This window comes from Oncorhynchus tshawytscha, linkage group LG31 (assembly GCF_018296145.1).
Source record: "Oncorhynchus tshawytscha isolate Ot180627B linkage group LG31, Otsh_v2.0, whole genome shotgun sequence".
Taxonomy (NCBI): domain Eukaryota; kingdom Metazoa; phylum Chordata; class Actinopteri; order Salmoniformes; family Salmonidae; genus Oncorhynchus; species Oncorhynchus tshawytscha.
In genome coordinates, this window is record NC_056459.1 from 2,511,369 (window position 1) to 2,530,057 (window position 18,689).

The following is an 18,689-nucleotide window of genomic DNA, read 5'->3' on the forward strand; positions in this document are numbered from 1 at the left end:
CTAGCCAGACTAGAAGGGTTCATGTGGATTGTTGGTAGAGAGGTAGTTCTGTAGTTGTATCTAGCCAGACTAGAAGGGTTCATGTGGATTGTTGGTAGAGAGGTAGTTCTGTAGTTGTATCTAGCCAGACTAGAAGGGTTCATGTGGATTGTTGGTAGAGAGGTAGTTCTGTAGTTGTATCTAGCCAGACTAGAAGGGTTCATGCAGATTGTTGGTAGAGAGGTAGTTCTGTAGTTGTATCTAGCCAGACTAGAAGGGTTCATGCAGATTGTTGGTAGAGAGGTAGTTCTGTAGTTGTATCTAGCCAGACTAGAAGGGTTCATGTGGATTGTTGGTAGAGAGGTAGTTCTGTAGTTGTATCTAGCCAGACTAGAAGGGTTCATGTGGATTGTTGGTAGAGAGGTAGTTCTGTAGTTGTATCTAGCCAGACTAGAAGGGTTCATGTGGATTGTTGGTAGACAGGTAGTTCTGTAGTTGTATCTAGCCAGACTAGAAGGGTTCATGCAGATTGTTGGTAGAGAGGTAGTTCTGTAGTTGTATCTAGCCAGACTAGAAGGGTTCATGTGGATTGTTGGTAGAGAGGTAGTTCTGTAGTTGTATCTAGCCAGACTAGAAGGGTTCATGTGGATTGTTGGTAGAGAGGTAGTTCTGTAGTTGTATACAGCCAGACTAGAAGGGTTCATGCAGATTGTTGGTAGAGAGGTAGTTCTGTAGTTGTATCTAGCCAGACTAGAAGGGTTCATGTGGATTGTTGGTAGAGAGGTAGTTCTGTAGTTGTATCTAGCCAGACTAGAAGGGTTCATGTGGATTGTTGGTAGACAGGTAGTTCTGTAGTTGTATCTAGTCAGACTAGAAGGGTTCATGCAGATTGTTGGTAGAGAGGTAGTTCTGTAGTTGTATCTAGCCAGACTAGAAGGGTTCATGCAGATTGTTGGTAGAGAGGTAGTTCTGTAGTTGTATACAGCCAGACTAGAAGGGTTCATGCAGATTGTTGGTAGAGAGGTCGTTCTTTGCATTTCGACTTTGAAAGATATATTATATAATTGAATACAGTGAATTTCAAATGCCTCTTCGATTCTCTATTAGGTGTAGTCTAATCTAGTCTATCCAAATATACATGTGTACAGAAAACCAGCGTGACATGTAATCTAGTAGACGGGACACTTCTTCAATAACAGCAGCTAGTCAACCACCTCGATAGCATGCATCTGACATTACATTGTCAAGACTGGCGTTGTGTGCGCCATGCTCTACCAACTGAACTACAGGAAACTATTCTCACCTCATGTATCCTCCTGTATTCACATGTAGCTACAGGTCTGCATTAAACTACAGGTCTGCATTAAACTACAGGTCTGCATTAAACTACAGGTCTGCATTAAACTACAGGTCTGCATTAAACTACAGGTCTGCATTAAACTACTACTAATGTACATATTCACATGTAGCTACAGGTCTGCATTAAACTACAGGTCTGCATTAAACTACAGGTCTGCATTAAACTACAGGTCTGCATAAACAGGTCTGCATTAAACTACAGGTCTGCATTAAACTACTACTAATGTACATATTCACATGTAGCTACAGGTCTGCATTAAACTATTCTAACAGTATATATTCATAATGTACATATTCACATGTAGCTATAGGTCTGCATCCAAATGTACATATTCACATGTAGCTACAGGTCTGCATTAAACTATTCTAACAGTCTATATTCATAATGTACATATTCATGTAGCTATAAACTACAGGTCTGCATTAAACTACAGGTCTGCATTACATATTAACATGTAGCTATAGGTCTGCATTCATAATGTACATATTCTAACATGTAGCTATATTCTGCATTAAACTATTCTGTACATATTCCTAACATGTAGCTATTAGGTCTGCATTCATAATGTACATATTCATAACATGTAGCTATTATACAGTCTGCATTAAACTATTCTAACAGTATATATTCCTAATGTACATATTAACATGTAGCTATAGATCTGCATTCATAATGTACATATTCATATGTAGCTATAGGTCATCATTCATAATGTAAATATTCACATGAAGCTATAGGTCTGCATTCATAATGTACATATTCACATGTAGCTATAGGTCTGCATTCATAATGTACATATTCACATGTAGCTATAGGTCTGCATTAAACTATTCTAACAGTATATATTCATAATGTACATATTCACATGTAGCTATAGATCTGCATAGACGAATGTTTTGGCTGTAAGAAGGCAGACAAAACATATTTGCTCATCTTTAAATGAATAAACAATGTAGTGAATATTTTTCTAAACTGCGTTACCCATTTCAGTCAGCTGACGGCGATATGCGACCTTCCGTTGGTGACGTCATATCTAGTGGACCAACACGACACCGGAAGCTGTTTCACCAACACGGATACTGACTCATTCAACCACCTCTTTAGCCTGGTAGCCAACATACAACCGTAAACATTAAAGCGCTTTAGACCATTTTTTGTGTAAATTGATCTCGGTGTTTTTAACACAATACTCTTTACGTATCTACTATTTAACTTAAAGTAATTTGCTTGTTAAATGTACAAATGTGTTGATTATACTGAGTCTAGCACTAAGCTTATCGTTAATGCTAGCTAGCCCGACCATGAACTCACTGAACGACTACCCTCCTGTTAAAGAAGAGGAGGTCTGCTGGACGGAGAAAGAAACTCTGGGGCTGAACATTGTCCTGAAAGAAGGGAAGGGGGATATTATAGTGAAAGAAGAGAAAGAGCATTTTAGAGTGAAAGAGGAAGAGGAGGCTGTAACATTGAACAAAGAAGAGGATGATATTTTGGGAGATGAAGGAAAGGAAGAGGAGACTGAAGATCTGATTAACACCAGTGAGTACTGTCTTAAAAACATGGCCAGAAACTCTGCAGTTGTTGAACTAATGTGTGATTTTAAAGCCAAAGGGTCATTGCACTGAAATGTGAACCTCACCAGAACCCCAAATATAAGCTTGTAAACAAACACTGTATTTGACTCAAAACGTGGTTAAAACATTCATTTTGATCTCATGGTTGGTCCTTGCATCCACATCTCTGTCTATGAATTAGAGTTGTTCCATTTGTTCAAACCCTCAGCTACTCTCCCCTATCTGTTTATTAGGACCGTGGAGATATAAAACGTTTAAGTACCAATAAGGAGTATGGTATTTATGGCTCTACCTTTCTCACTCATTATTAATCATGATCCATTCATGATTATCCCCCCCCAAAAAATTATTTTATTTAACCAGGCAAGTCAGTAAAGAACAGATTATTTACAATGGCAGCCTCCCGGGGAACAGTGGGTTGTTCAAGGGCAGAACAACAGATGTTTACCTTGTCAGCTCGGGGATTCGACCCAGCAACATTTTGGTTACTGGCCCAACTCTCTAACCACTAGCAACATTTCAGTTACTGGCCCAACTCTCTAACCACTAGGCTAACCCAGCAACATTTCAGTTACTGGCCCAACTCTCTAACCACTAGGCTACCTACCGAACCAAACATAGCAACATTTCAGTTACTGGCCCAACTCTCTAACCACTAGGCTACCTACCGAACCCAGCAACATAGCAACATTTCAGTTACTGGCCCTCTCTAACCACTAGGCTACTACCGAACCCACAACATTTCAGTTACTGGCCCAACTCTCTAACCACTACCTACCGAACCCAGTTAGCAACATTAATATACAAGTGTTCAGAAACATATTCTATTCTTGTTACTGGCCCAACTCACTCTCTAACCATTACCACTACTACCTACCGAACCCAGCAACATTTCAGTTACTGGCCCAACTCTAACCACTAGGCTACCTCATTTCCACATTAATATACAAGTGTTATTCTATTCTTGTGTGACTCGTAGGGTTCTAATTCTCAGAGTTAAAACTCAATGGAAAAAACTGAACCAGAGGATCAATCCAGCTGGATTAGACAAAAATCCTCCTCCTGCACATCTGTACAAACATTGTATCTTTACTGCACTTTACTTCACTTTACTGGACACTAAATAATACACTTGACTTCCTCCCTTAACATGGCCTGACCTCAAACCCCCCCCTTCATCACTAATCCATGGCTCTCTCCCCTTATCAATGTCTGCCACATGTGATCGCTTCTTACTTATGAGGCATTCAAATGTAGGGACTAGATATTTTATTTCTAAATGGTAAAACTGATATGTATGAATATACCCTCAACTAAAAGGTGTCATTCTGTCCCTTTGTCTCATATGAAACATTTGATCTCAAATCTAAAATAGTGGAGTACAGAGCCACATTAAACTGTTATCTTCCCTGTCTAGATAAATACGTAGGGGAACACAGAGCCACATTAAACTGTTATCTTCCCTGTCTAGATAAATACGTAGTGGAACACAGAGCCACATTAAACTGTTATCTTCCCTGTCTAGATAAATACGTAGGGAACACAGAGCCACATTAAACTGTTATCTTCCCTGTCTAGATAAATACGTAGTGGAACACAGAGCCACATTAAACTGTTATCTTCCCTGTCTAGATAAATACGTAGTGGAACACAGAGCCACATTAAACTGTTATCTTCCCTGTCTAGATAAATACGTAGTGGAGTATAGATTCACATTAAACTGTTATCTTCCCTGTCTAGATAAATACGTAGGGGAACACAGAGCCACATTAAACTGTTATCTTCCCTGTCTAGATAAATACATAGTGGAGTATAGATTCACATTAAACTGTTATCTTCCCTGTCTAGATAAATACGTAGGGGAACACAGAGCCACATTAAACTGTTATCTTCCCTGTCTAGATAAATACCAATAAAGCCCGTAGGAATGACAACCTGATCAATAATACCACAGGAATGACAACCTGATCAATAATACCACAGGTATGACAACCTGATCAATAATACCACAGGAATGACAACCTGATCAATAATACCACAGGAATGACAACCTGATCAATAATACCACAGGTATGACAACCTGATCAATAATACCACAGGTATCACAACCTGATCAATAATACCACAGGTATGACAACCTGATCAATAATACCACAGGTATGACAACCTGATCAATAATACCACAGGTATGACAACCTGATCAATAATACCACAGGAATGACAACCTGATCAATAATACCACAGGTATGACAACCTGATCAATAATACCACAGGAATGACAACCTGATCAATAATACCACAGGATTGACAACCTGATCAATAATACCACAGGCATGACAACCTGATCAATAATACCACAGGAATGACAACCTGATCTACATGAATGGAGCTTAGATAGCCGTTAGATGCAGTTTCCAGTATACAGTATCAGTCCACACCACCACCCCACCAACGAGTATACAGTATCAGTCCACACCACCACCCCACCAACCAGTATACAGTATCAGTCCACACCACCACCCCACCAACCATACAGTATCAGTCCACACCACCAACCAGTATACAGTATCAGTCCACACCACCACCCCACCAACCAGGAATGGTCTTAACTAATCCAGACCCCACCAACCAGTATACAGTATCAGTCCACACCACCACCCCACCAACCAGGAATGGTCTTAACTAATCCAGACCCCACCAACCAGTATAAGGACTCCAAAACCAGGAATGGTTTTAACTAATCCAGACCCCACCAACCAGGAATGGTCTTAACGAGGACCCCACCAACCAGGAATGGTTTTAACTAATCCAGACCCCACCAACCAGGAATGGTCTTAACTAATTGGTTTTAACTAATCCAGACCCCACCAACCAGGAATGGTTTTAACTAATCCAGACCCCACCAACCAGGAATGGTTTTAACTAATCCAGACCCCACCAACCAGGAATGGTTTTAACTAATCCAGACCCCACCAACCAGGAATGGTTTTAAAATCCAGACCCCACCAACCAGGAATGGTCTTAACTAATCCAGACCCCACCAACCAGGAATGGTTTTAACTAATCCAGACCCCACCAACCAGGAATGGTCTTAAAATCCAGACCCCACCAACCAGGAATGGTTTTAACTAATCCAGACCCCACCAACCAGGAATGGTCTTAAATCCAGACCCCACCAACCAGGAATGGTTTTAACTAATGACCCCACCAACCAGGAATGGTTTTAACTAATCCAGACCCCACCAACCAGGAATGGTCTTATTTCAACCAGTATACAGTATCAGAAAACCACCAACCAGGAATGAAAAAGACCCCACCAACCAGTCAGAGTCCAACCACCCCATTAACCAGGAATTTAAATTCCAGATCACTTCTTTGAAGGTAATTGGGGAAGGACTAAATTGATGGAGGACTGAATAGGACAATAGTAGTAATCAAAAAAAAGCTATTTTTTCTACAACACTTTTCATCACAAAAGACCATCTCAGACTGTAAAAACTAACAAAACCCATGTAGAGATCTGGCAGGTCTTGGTCTTCCAAAACTTCAGATGATAAATGTGTTGTTAAGAGTAACAATGACAGTCCATTATATAAATATATATCATTATTTAGACGTATTGAGTGAAAATCAAGGACTGAAAAAAATGTCAGAGTAATACATTATTTAAATTCACGAGGTGATTGGGGGACTAAACCTGATAGTATAACAATAGTAGTAATCAATGTATTTTATACAACACTTTTCATCACAACGACCATCTCAGACTGTAAAAACTAACAAAACCCATGTAGAGATCTGGCAGGTCTTGGTCTTCCACAGCTTCAGATGATAAGGTGTTGTTCAGTCAGGCAGTTCAGAAAGGCTAGGCAGTAGTTTAAAAGGAGGGATCAGCGATGTCACAGAGGGGGCAGCGATGTCACAGAGGGGGCAGCGATGTCACAGAGGGAGCAGCGATGTCACAGAGGGAGCAGCGACGTCACCGAGGGGAGCAGCGACGTCACAGAGGGAGCAGCGACGTCACAGAGGGAGCAGCGATGTCACAGGAGGGAGCAGCGATGTCACAGGAGGGGGCAGCGATGTCACAGGAGGGGGCAGCGATGTCACAGGAGGGGGCAGCGATGTCACAGGAGGGGGCAGCGATGTCACAGGGGGGCAGCGATGTCACAGAGGGGAGCAGCGATGTCACAGAGGGGGCAGCGACGTCACAGAGGGGGCAGCGATGTCACAGAGGGGGCAGCATCAGTCAGTTTCTCAGACCGGAGCTCTTCACCAGGCTCCTACTCGACATGGAGCCAGTTTTATCATGTAGAAATTTCATTCAGGTCTCTATTAAGTATTTAACTAAATAATCTGTTTGTCTTTGGCAGGAGAGAGACCAGACTCTCACTCTGACAGCGGAAAGAGTCCTTCAGGGGAACCAGACCCAGAGACGCCCAAACCAGCGAGACAACACCACTGCTCCCAATGTGAAAAGATATTTTCCCTATCATGGGCCCTAAAAAGGCATGAGAGGATACACACAGGAGAAAGGCCTTTCCAATGTTCCCAGTGTGGAAAGAGTTTTACCTGTTTAGGGAATCTAAATCGGCATGAGAAGATACACTCAGGAGAAAAGCCTTTCCAATGTTCCCAGTGTGGAAAGAGTTTCGCCTGGTTAAGGAGCCTGAAGAAGCATGAGAAGATACACGCAGGGGAAAAGCCTTTCCAATACCAAGGGACCAGCCAACCTTTTGATACAGGATGCAGTGGTGAGTATCAGAACTGTCACCAGTGATAAGACAAGTGGTGCTGTATGGTAGATGGCATCTAAATGTTTACGGGTAGTGACTGCTGCATTCTGGGAAACGGTGTCACCATAATCAACAACTGTCAGGAACAGTTGACTGTCCAATCTGATTTCTGCTGTTTTAGGGAGAGGCAAGATCTAAAAGAAATGTTTTGTTTAAAAGCCCGGTTTAAATCCAAGCTTTTTAACTATCTCATCCATATGTTAAAAAAAAACATGAAGTCTTTGTCAATCCAAATGCCCAGATATTTATAGGAACCCGATCGATGGGAAAACCATCCAGTGAATATATATATGGTCCATCTGAAACATCCTGGAGAGAACTACAGAACAACATGTATTTAGTCTTGTCCACATTACAGTACAAGTTTTAAACCAACCAGGGCGTTCTGTTAGGTAACAAGGTCAGATAGCAGCTCTAACATAGGCTGGCCAACAGTTGGGGCAATGGCAATTCGAAGTTGGAAGTTTACATATACCTTAGCAAACTACAAAACTCAGTTTTTCACAATTCTTGACGTTTAATCCTAGTAAAAATTCCCTGTTTTAGGTCAGTTAGGATCACCACTTTATTTTTAAGAATGTGAAATGTCAATAATAGTAGAGAGAGTGATTTATTTGAGCTTTTATTTCTTTCATCACATTCCCAGTGGGTCAGAAGTTTACATACACTCAATTAGTATTCGGTAGCATTGCCTTTAAATTGTTTAACTTCAGTCAAACGTTTTGGGTAGCCTTCCACAAGCTTCCCACAATAGGTTGGGTGAATTTTGGCCCATTCCTCCTGACAGAGCTGGTGTAACTGAGTCGGGTTTGTAGGCCTGCTTGCTCGCTCACGCTTTGTCAGTTCTGCCCAAAAATGTTCTATGGAATTGAGGTCAGGGCTTTGCGATGGCCACTCCAATACCTTGACTTTGTTGTCCTTAAGCCATTTTGCCACAACTTTGGAAGTATGCTTGGGGTAATTGTCCATTTGGAAGACCCATTTGTGACCAAGCTTTAACTTCCTGACTGATATCTTGAGATGTTGCTTCAATATATCCACATAATTTTCTTTCCTCATGATGCCATCTATTTTGTGAAGTGCACCAGTCCCTCCTGCCGTAAAGCACCCCCACAACATGATGCTGCCACCCCCGTGCTTCATGGTTGGGATGGTGTTCTTCGGCTTGCAAGCATCCCCCCTTTTCCTCAAAACATAACAATGGTCATTTTAGCCAAACAGTTTTATTTTTGTTTCATCAGAGCAGAGGACATTTCTCCAAAATGTACGATCTTTGTCCCCATGTGTAGTTGCAAACCGTAGTCTGGCTTTTTTATGATGGTTTTGGAGCAGTGGCTTCTTCCTTGTCGAGCGGCCTTTCAGGTTATGTCGATATAGAACCCGTTTTACTGTGGATATAGATACTTTTGTACCTGTTTCCGCCGGCATCTTCACAAAGTCCTTTGCTGTTGTTTTGGGATTGATTTGCACTTTTCGCACCAAAGTACGTTCATCTCTAGGAGACAGAACGTGTCTCCTTCCTGAGCGGTATGACAGCTGTGTGGTCCGATGGCGTTTATACTTGCGTACTATTGTTTGTACAGATGAACGTGGTACCTTCAGGCGTTTGGAAATTGCTCCCAAGGATGAACCAGACTTGTGGATGTCCACAATTTTTTCTGAGGTCTTAGCTGATTTCTTTTGATTTTCCCATGATGTCAAGCAAAGAGGCACTGAGTTTGAAGGTAGGCCTGGAAATACATCCACAGGTACACCTCCAATTGACTCAAATGATGCCAATTAGCCTATCAGAAGCTTCTAAAGCCATGACATCATTTTCTGTGATTTTTCAAGCTGTTTAAAGGCACAGTCAACTGTGAACTTCTGTAAATTTCTGACCCACTGAAATTGTGATACAGTGAATTATAAGTGAAATAATCTGTCTGTAAACATTTGTTGGAAAAAATGACTTGCGTCATGCACAAAGTAGATGTCCTAACCGACTTGCCAAAACTATAGTTTGTTAACAAGGAATGTGTGGAGTGGTTGAAAAACGAGTTTTAATGACTCCAGCCTAAATGAATGTAAAACTTCCCGACTTCAACTGTAGGTGTCGTCTGCATACAGATGACTATAAAAGTTACAACAGATGGACCAGTGTTATTTACTGTAGGTCTGCATACAGATGACTATAAAAGTTACAACAGATGGACCAGTGTTATTTACTGTCGTAAAGTATTCAGATCCCTTGACTTTTTTCACGTTTCATTAAATGTTTTTCCTCATCAATCTACACACAATACCCCATAATGACATCACAATACCCCATTGTCACGTAGAGTAGGCCAGATGGCTAAACTGGATAACCTAACCTCTATAAAAATAAAAAGATGGCGGAACCGCAAAAGTCCTCAAAGTTCTTCTGTGCAAAGGTGTTTATTTACAAGTGATTCCGGAACAGAAAACAACAGTACTGCCATCAACGTCTACCTTATGGGACAGCTTAACAACAATGCTGCCCCATCCACAGCTCAATCCAAAAAATCCCCTTAGAGACTGGAGAGAGGCTCCTTTTGTAGGGCTAGCCCCTCCCCTCAGAACAATTAACCCTAATTAATTAATCAATTAACAATACAAACCTACATTTTCCATGAACTAAACATACTAAAGGATATACATTGCAACACGGTTTTAAACAATATCACAACAAAACATTTACAACATTACATCATTACTGACAATATCTTTCAATATGCCCATATGCATTAATGAGCCATTTGGGACTGGCACTATAAAGCCAACCCAATTCCCTTAGCTCGGGTCCTTTTCCAGCATACCCAGAAGCTACAGAGATGGAGAGAGAGGAACAGAACAAACAAACAATGCGCTCATTCACAACATTGATAAGTATAATAATTATTGTATCTCTCAAATATGAACATTGACAAGTGTGAAATGCATGCACCAAGACAGAAGTTAAATTGTGTGTGGACCCACATTGTTAACTTATGGTATAATGGCGCAGGGAGGAGTGATGAATATGTGTGTGCGTTAAAGAACCAAATGCTGCCCGCGGCCAGTGACGGACTTCTACGTCACACCCATAATGACATCACAATACCCCGTAATGACATCACAATACCCCGTAATGACATCACACTACCCCATAATGACAAAGAGAAAACCCGTTTTTTTAATGTTTTATGTTTGCAAATGTATTAAAAAATAATAATGATCCAGGCCTATTTCAGTCAACCTTTTGAATGAAAATGTGATGGTCAACAGTGTTGAAGGCCTTGGAAATGTCTTGAAATAAGGCAGCACAATGATGTCTGTGATCTAAGCCTGTGCTGCCCAACCCTCTTCCTGGAGATCTACTGTCCTGTGTTAAAGCCACCAAGTCATTTTAACACCAGAACCACTGGGCCTCAAGGGGACCCCTCCTTCAAGTTAATGGGCAGTCATTCTGTTAGTGGGCATTTCTCCTTTGCCAAGATAATCCATCCACCTGACAGGTGTGACATATCAAGAAGCTGATTAAACAGCATGATCAATTCCCCCTCAGACTGTCAAAACTAACAAAACCCATGTAGAGATCTGGCAGGTCTTGGTGATGGTCTTCCACAGATTCAGATGATAAGGTGTTGTTCAGTCAGGCAGTTCAGAAAGACTAGGCAGTAGTTTAAAAGGAGGGAGCAGTGATGTCACAGAAGGGAGCAGCGATGTCACAGAAGGGGCAGCGATGTCACAGGAGGGAGCAGCGATGTCACAGAAGGGAGCAGCGATGTCACAGAAGGGGCAGCGATGTCACAGGGGGGCAGGGTCAGCAGCGATGTCACAGGAGGGGCAGCGATGTCACAGGAGGGAGCAGCGATGTCACAGAAGGGAGCAGCGATGTCACAGAGGGGGCAGCGATGTCACAGAGGGGGCAGCATCAGTCAGTTTCTCAGACCGGAGCTCTTCACCAGGCTCCTCCTCTAACATGGAGCCAGTTTTATCATGTAGAAGTTTTATTCGGGTCTCTATTAAGTATTTAACTAAATAATCTGTTTGTCTTTGGCAGGAGAGAGACCAGACTCTCACTCTGACAGCAGGAAGAGTCCTTCAGGGGAACCAGACCCAGTGACACCCAAACCAGCGAGACCACACCACTGCTCCTACTGTGGAAAAGTTTTACCCGATTACTACACCTGAAATCACATGAGAGAATACATACAGGAGAAAAGCCCAACCACTGTTCCCAGTGTGAAAAGAGTTTTAGGTGGTTAACGACTCTGAAACTCCATGAGAGGACACACACACATGAAAAGCTCTACCGCTGCTCCCTGTGTGGAATGAGTTTTACCAAGTTAGGGGCCCTGAATGTGCATGACAGGACACACATAGGAGGGGATAAGCCCTACCGCTGCTCCCTGTGTGGACAGAGATTTAACCGGTTAAGGCATCTGAATAAGCATGAAAGAATACATACACAGGAGGAGAAGACATACCACTGCTCTCAGTGTGGAAAGACATTTTCCCAGTCAGAGGACCTGAAAACACATGAGAGAATAGAGAGGCTGTGTTCTGACTTGTGTTTTTGACCTGAGAATTTGTGTTTTTTTTTGTTTCTGCCAAATGAAATCATTATTGAAATAGACCTACTTTTTTGTCTTAGTTTTCATCCGGAGACTGACATGACTCTCCTGTGAGGATCCAACGATTTCTAACATACTCTGTTAGACAGAATCATGTCTCTCTCTCCAGATATACTGTTGCCATGACTCCTGTGAGGATCCGAGGATCAGGTTACAGTGGATCAGCGTCCAATAGAGGGAGGGAGGGATATGGGGGTTTTATGACACCTCACCATCGATTGGTAGGCAGCAGACTATTACAGTGGATCAGCGTCCAATAGAGGGAGGGAGGGATATGGGGTTTTATGACACCTCACCATCGATTGGTAGGCAGCAGACTATTACAGTGGATCAGCGTCCAATAGAGGGAGGGAGGGAGGGATATGGGGGTTTTATGACACCTCACCATCGATTGGTAGGCAGCAGACTATTACAGTGGATCAGCGTCCAATAGAGGGAGGGAGGGATATGGGGGTTTTATGACACCTCACCATCGATTGGTAGGCAGCAGACTATTACAGTGGATCAGCGTCCAATAGAGGGAGGGAGGGAGGGATATGGGGGTTTTATGACACCTCACCATCGATTGTAAATTGTAGGCAGCAGACTATTACAGTGGATCAGCATCCAATAGAGGGATGGAGGGATATGGGGGTTTTATGACACCTCACCATCGATTGTAAATTGTAGGCAGCAGACTATTCCTTTTGGGGTCTAATTTGGGCGACTGGAATGTCTCTTTGTTACCGAGAGATTCTTAGACGACCCAAAAAACTTCAACATCAAACAACGGACACTGGGACAATATATTCCAACATCCGAATGTTGGGAACAATGAGAGATGGAATATGGAAAATGTAATGTCTATTTTGTGATGTCATTAAAATTGTTATAAATAGGTTTTAAGAGAGCTTTCGCACTGTGTATATCAGGTTTACATTCATTACGTTGTGTAGAAAATATCAAGGATAAAGAGAATGTTTTTGTGATGATAGGATTGTGATTTTAGTACTCTAACGAGATAGTAATTCTGATACCTTGCCTCATACCTAGCCACGCCCGGAGAACGGGTCAGAATGACGAAAAATGCCTCCGTTTTTCTCCGGTATAAAAATATTGAGTTAAGAATGATCATATCAGACTAGGAGGACCATGAGCTGTAGCTGAGGTCTACGATTAGTCACGCCCCCCACACACACACGAAGAAGGCAACGGAATCTCTTAACAATCAACGCTACGGTTAATTAGCTTTTCTTAGTGTCCTCAGGACACCACTCTGGGATCACCGACATGGCTGATTAGCCGTTCTCAGGACACCACTCTTCCAGAATGAGTGCAAAGTAATCAGACAACTAAGAAGAAGGACATTGTGACATTTTTGTGGACAAATCAGAGCCTTACACCTGAGAACGACTGGAGAAGGCCAGCCGAAATAAGAAGGAACCTCCTCATCAAGTGGGAACCCGGCCCACGAAGGGCCCAACAGAGAGAAGGCCCAACTGAACCCTCCTCATCAAGCGGGAACAGTGGGAATGATACTGGTAAGGGCCCAACAGAGATATGATTAAATGAGACTGTTATGCGCGTAAATATATATTCTTGAGAAGAGCGGCAGTTTGGGGCAAGACAATATTAAACATACTTTTCGTGTTCCCCAAATTCCTAATGAGTTAATTGTTTCTGATTAATATATTGTGTATCCGCAACAATTGTCGTTTTATCAAATAAATAACCTCATACAGATTAATGATAGTAACCTATGTTATCATTTCATTGATAAATAAATAATCAAATCAATTTGTGTTTTGAAATTAGTGAGACTTTAATGGTTTGTACAAGTATTTAAAGAAGTCAACGACGTTCACAATGATACTGGTTGATTATAGTTACTGTTATGATGTCTATATATTCTGATACTGATAGATGAATTCAATTAGTTTTTGCATTTCTTGATTCTCCTTAAACAAATTTTCCTGTTTGACACAGCATACTGATTTATATTCACTAATGAGTTATTTTGTTTCAGGGATTAATATAAATTGAAAGTATCAAAGACATTCCAATGTAGTTTTATCAAATAAATAACAGTCATCAGATTAATGATAGTAACATCACGGCAAATGATAAATACAATACAATTTGTGTTTTGATTATTAACTTTAATGCTTTGGCATACAAGTATAAACCCTCTGTTGTTCATTATATTCTGGGGATATTGCTCTCTATATATAGATGAATGGAGTTTTTGCATTTCTTGATTCTAACCTTAAACCTCTTTAATTTAATGTTTGACACAGCATACTGCAGTTATATTTCACCCTGACTGCCATTTTGTTTCGTGAGGGGCAGTCATGACATACAATGCCTTCAGAAAGTATTCAGACTCCCAAGACATTTTTCCACATTTTGTTACCTTACAACCTTAGAGAGCATACCTATTTATCACCTCTTCAACCCAGAGAGAGAGAGTATACCTATTTATCACCTCTTCAACCCAGAGAGAGTAATACCTATTTATCACCTCTTCAACCCAGAGAGAGAGTATACCTATTTATCACCTCTTCAACCCAGAGAGAGAGAGAGTATACCTATTTATCACCTCTTCAGACGAGAAGGGTTCATGCAGATTTTTGGTAGATAGGTTTTGAGGGTCAAGGAGCTATTGAAATTTGAAAGTTTACAAATTTCATGTAAAATCATGTGAGATGAGAATTTTTTTACCTTTATTTTACTAGGCCAGGTCAGTTAAGAACAAATTCTTATTTTCAATGACGGCATAGGAACAGTAACTGTTCAGGGGCAGAACGACAGATTTTGTACCTTGTCAGCTCCAAGGCATTTGAACTTGCAACCTTTGGTTTTTCACTAGTCCAATGCTCTAACCACTAGGCTACCCTGCCGCCCCAATTGACCAACTAAAGGGTGTGCAATGGCCCATTGAAGGGACATTGTGAACCTTGTTTGAAGTCACTAGGTCACATGACCAAGGCAATATTTAATTGTTTTACAAAATATACATTGGGGCAAAAAAAGTATTTAGTCAGCCACCAATTGTGCAAGTTCTCCCACTTAAAAAAGAGGAGATAGGCCTGTAATTTTCATCATAGGTACACTTCAACTATGACAGACAAAAGGAGAAAAAAAAATCCAGAAAATCACTGTAGGATTTTTTATGAATTTATTTGCAAATTATGGTGGAAAATAGGTATTTGGTCAATAACAAAAGTTTATCTCAATACTTTGTTATATACCCTTTGTTGGCAATGACAGAGGTCGTTGTTGTATGAAAATAGGATGCGGTTGTTTTGATAACAACATTGATAAATTGTTGACTTAAAAAAACATTCACCATCTCATGAATCTTACCATCAGATTGTAAAATGTGCTGATTGTAAAAAAAAATATTATAATAATTAATGGAACATATTTCTGTCTGAATGGAAATAAAATGTGGAAAGCCTGCACCATCATTGGACAATCATTATATACATCTACATATAGAGGGCTTTGCGTTTGCTCCACAAATCACCTAGCAACCGCACCAGGCGCCATGTTGGATGTTGTCATTCGTCTTTAAGGCGACGCTGCCGAGTGTGACGTCTAATCTAGTGGACGGGCCGCTTCTTTATTAACGACAGCTTGTTTAGCTATCTCGGTAGCTTGCTAGCCAACATAGCCGAAACATTGGAGCTCTTTAGACGCGTTTAGTGTATATTTTTGTGTGTTTTAAAATATACTTCTTTCGTATAGCTAGTTGCCCCATTTAATTTCATATTTACGTTGTAAATCGGGTAGCTAGCTGGCTGGATAAATTAGATTAGCTCCAGGCTAGTCGTTAATGGTAACCCGCTAGCTAGCTAACATCCCAGACCATGAGTTCACTAAGCTACTCTCCTCCTGTTAAAGAAGAGGAGGTCTGCTGGACGGAGAAAGAAGCTCTGGGGATGAACATTGTCATGAAAGAAGAAGAGGATGTTAAAGTAAAAGGAGAGGAAGAAGCTTTCAGAATGAAAAAGGAGGAAGAGGAGGCTATCAGTATCACATTGAAAGAAGAGGATGATGTTACAGTGAAAGAAGAGGGAGAACATTTTAGAGTGAAAGATGAAGGGATAGAGACTGTCACAGTGGAAGAAGAGAAAGAACCCTTTGTAGTGGCAGAGGAGGCTATCTTAAGAAAAGAGGAGGAAGACGTTTTGGGAGATGAAGAGGAAGGAGAGGAGACTGAAGATCTGATTAACACCAGTGAGTACCGTCTTAAAAGCAGGGCCAGAAACTGCCCTTATTGAATTAATATATCGTTTTAATATCTGGCTCTGGGCCTCGCCATTGATTCTTGGAGAATATAACTAATAAATGTCCACTGAGCTCAGAACCTAAAATATAAGGTTGTTTTACTCCTTTGTTTGTGAACAATGTAATTGTAAAATAACACTGTATATCCTCAAAACATGGAGGTAGTTCCATTAGGCTGAACCTGAGACACTGACCACAACCACAAAGATACGGACCACAACTACTGACTACCACAGACCTCACCTACTGACCCCAACTACTGACTACCACAGACCACACCTACTGACTACAGATACTGACCACAACTACTGACTACCACAGACCACACCTACTGACTACAGATACTGACCACAACTACTGACTACCACAGACCACCTACTGACTACAGATACTGACCACAACTACTGACTACCACAGACCTCACCTACCTATAACCAGTCACTACCACTACTACTAACCAGATCACTACCACAACTACTGAACCAGACCTCACCTACTGACACTACTGATAACCACAGACACTACCACTACTACTAACCAGTCACTACCACTACTATAACCAGACACTACCACTACTATAACCAGACCACTACCACTACTACTGACCAGAACACTACCACTACTATAACCAGTCACTACCACTACTATAACCAGTCACTACCACTACTATAACCAGACACTACCACTACTATAACCAGACACTACCACTACTATAACCAGTCACTACCACTAATATAACCAGTCACTACCACTACTATAACCAGACACTACCACTACTATAACCAGTCACTACCACTACTATAACCAGTCACTACCACTACTATAACCAGTCAATACCACTACTATAACCAGTCAATACCACTACTATAACCAGACACTACCACTACTATAACCAGTCACTACCACTACTACTAACCAGACTAGACACTACCACTACTATAACCAGTCACTACCACTACTATAACCAGTCACTACCACTACTATAACCAGACACTACCACTACTATAACCAGACACTACCACTACTACTGTAGACACTACCACTACTATAACCAGACACTACCACTACTATAACCAGTCACTACCACTACTATAACCAGTCACTACCACTACTATAACCAGTCACTACCACTACTACTGTAGACACTACCACTACTATAACCAGTCACTACCACTACTATAACCAGTCACTACCACTACTATAACCAGTCACTACCACTACTATAACCAGTCACTACCACTACTATAACCAGTCACTACCACTACTATAACCAGACACTACCACTACTATAACCAGTCACTGCCACTACTATAACCAGACACTACCACTACTATAACCAGTCACTACCACTACTATAACCAGTCACTGCCACTACTATAACCTGTCACTACCACTACTATAACCAGACACTACCACTACTATAACCAGTCACTACCACTACTATAACCAGTCACTACCACTACTATAACCAGTCACTACCACTACTATAACCAGTCACTACCATTACTATAACCAGTCACTACCACTACTATAACCAGTCACTACCACTACTATAACCAGACACTACCACTACTATAACTAGTCACTAGCACTACTACTGCAGACACTAGCACTACTATAACCAGTCACTACCACTACTATAACCAGTCACTACCATTACTATAACCAGTCACTACCATTACTATAACCAGTCACTACCACTACTATAACCAGACACCACCACTACTATAACCAGACACTGCCATTACTATAACCAGTCACTACCACTACTATAACCAGTCACTACCATTACTATAACCAGTCACTACCACTACTATAACTATATCCAATCACTACCACTACTATAACAAGACACTACCACTACTATAACAAGACACTACCATTACTATAACCAGTCACTACCACTACTACTATAGACACTACCACTACTATAACCAGTCACTACCACTACTACTATAACCAGTCACTACCACTACTATAACCAGTCACTACCACTACTATAACCAGTCACTACCACTACTATAACCAGTCACTACCACTACTATAACCAGTCACTACCATTACTATAACCAGTCACTACCACTACTATAACCAG

General features: G+C 41.2%; 1 protein-coding gene across 1 annotated transcript; it reads left to right on the top strand.

Annotated features, from left to right (window-relative positions):
• Positions 1-2,365: 2,365 nt before the first annotated feature.
• LOC121841540 (zinc finger protein 132-like) lies at positions 2,366-11,879 on the top strand. Its single transcript, XM_042310597.1, has 3 exons — positions 2,366-2,878; positions 7,284-7,664; positions 11,749-11,879. The coding sequence occupies exons 1-3, from the start codon at positions 2,623-2,625 to the stop codon at positions 11,877-11,879; spliced, it is 768 nt and encodes a 255-aa protein (XP_042166531.1). The 5' UTR covers positions 2,366-2,622.
• Positions 11,880-18,689: the final 6,810 nt, after the last annotated feature.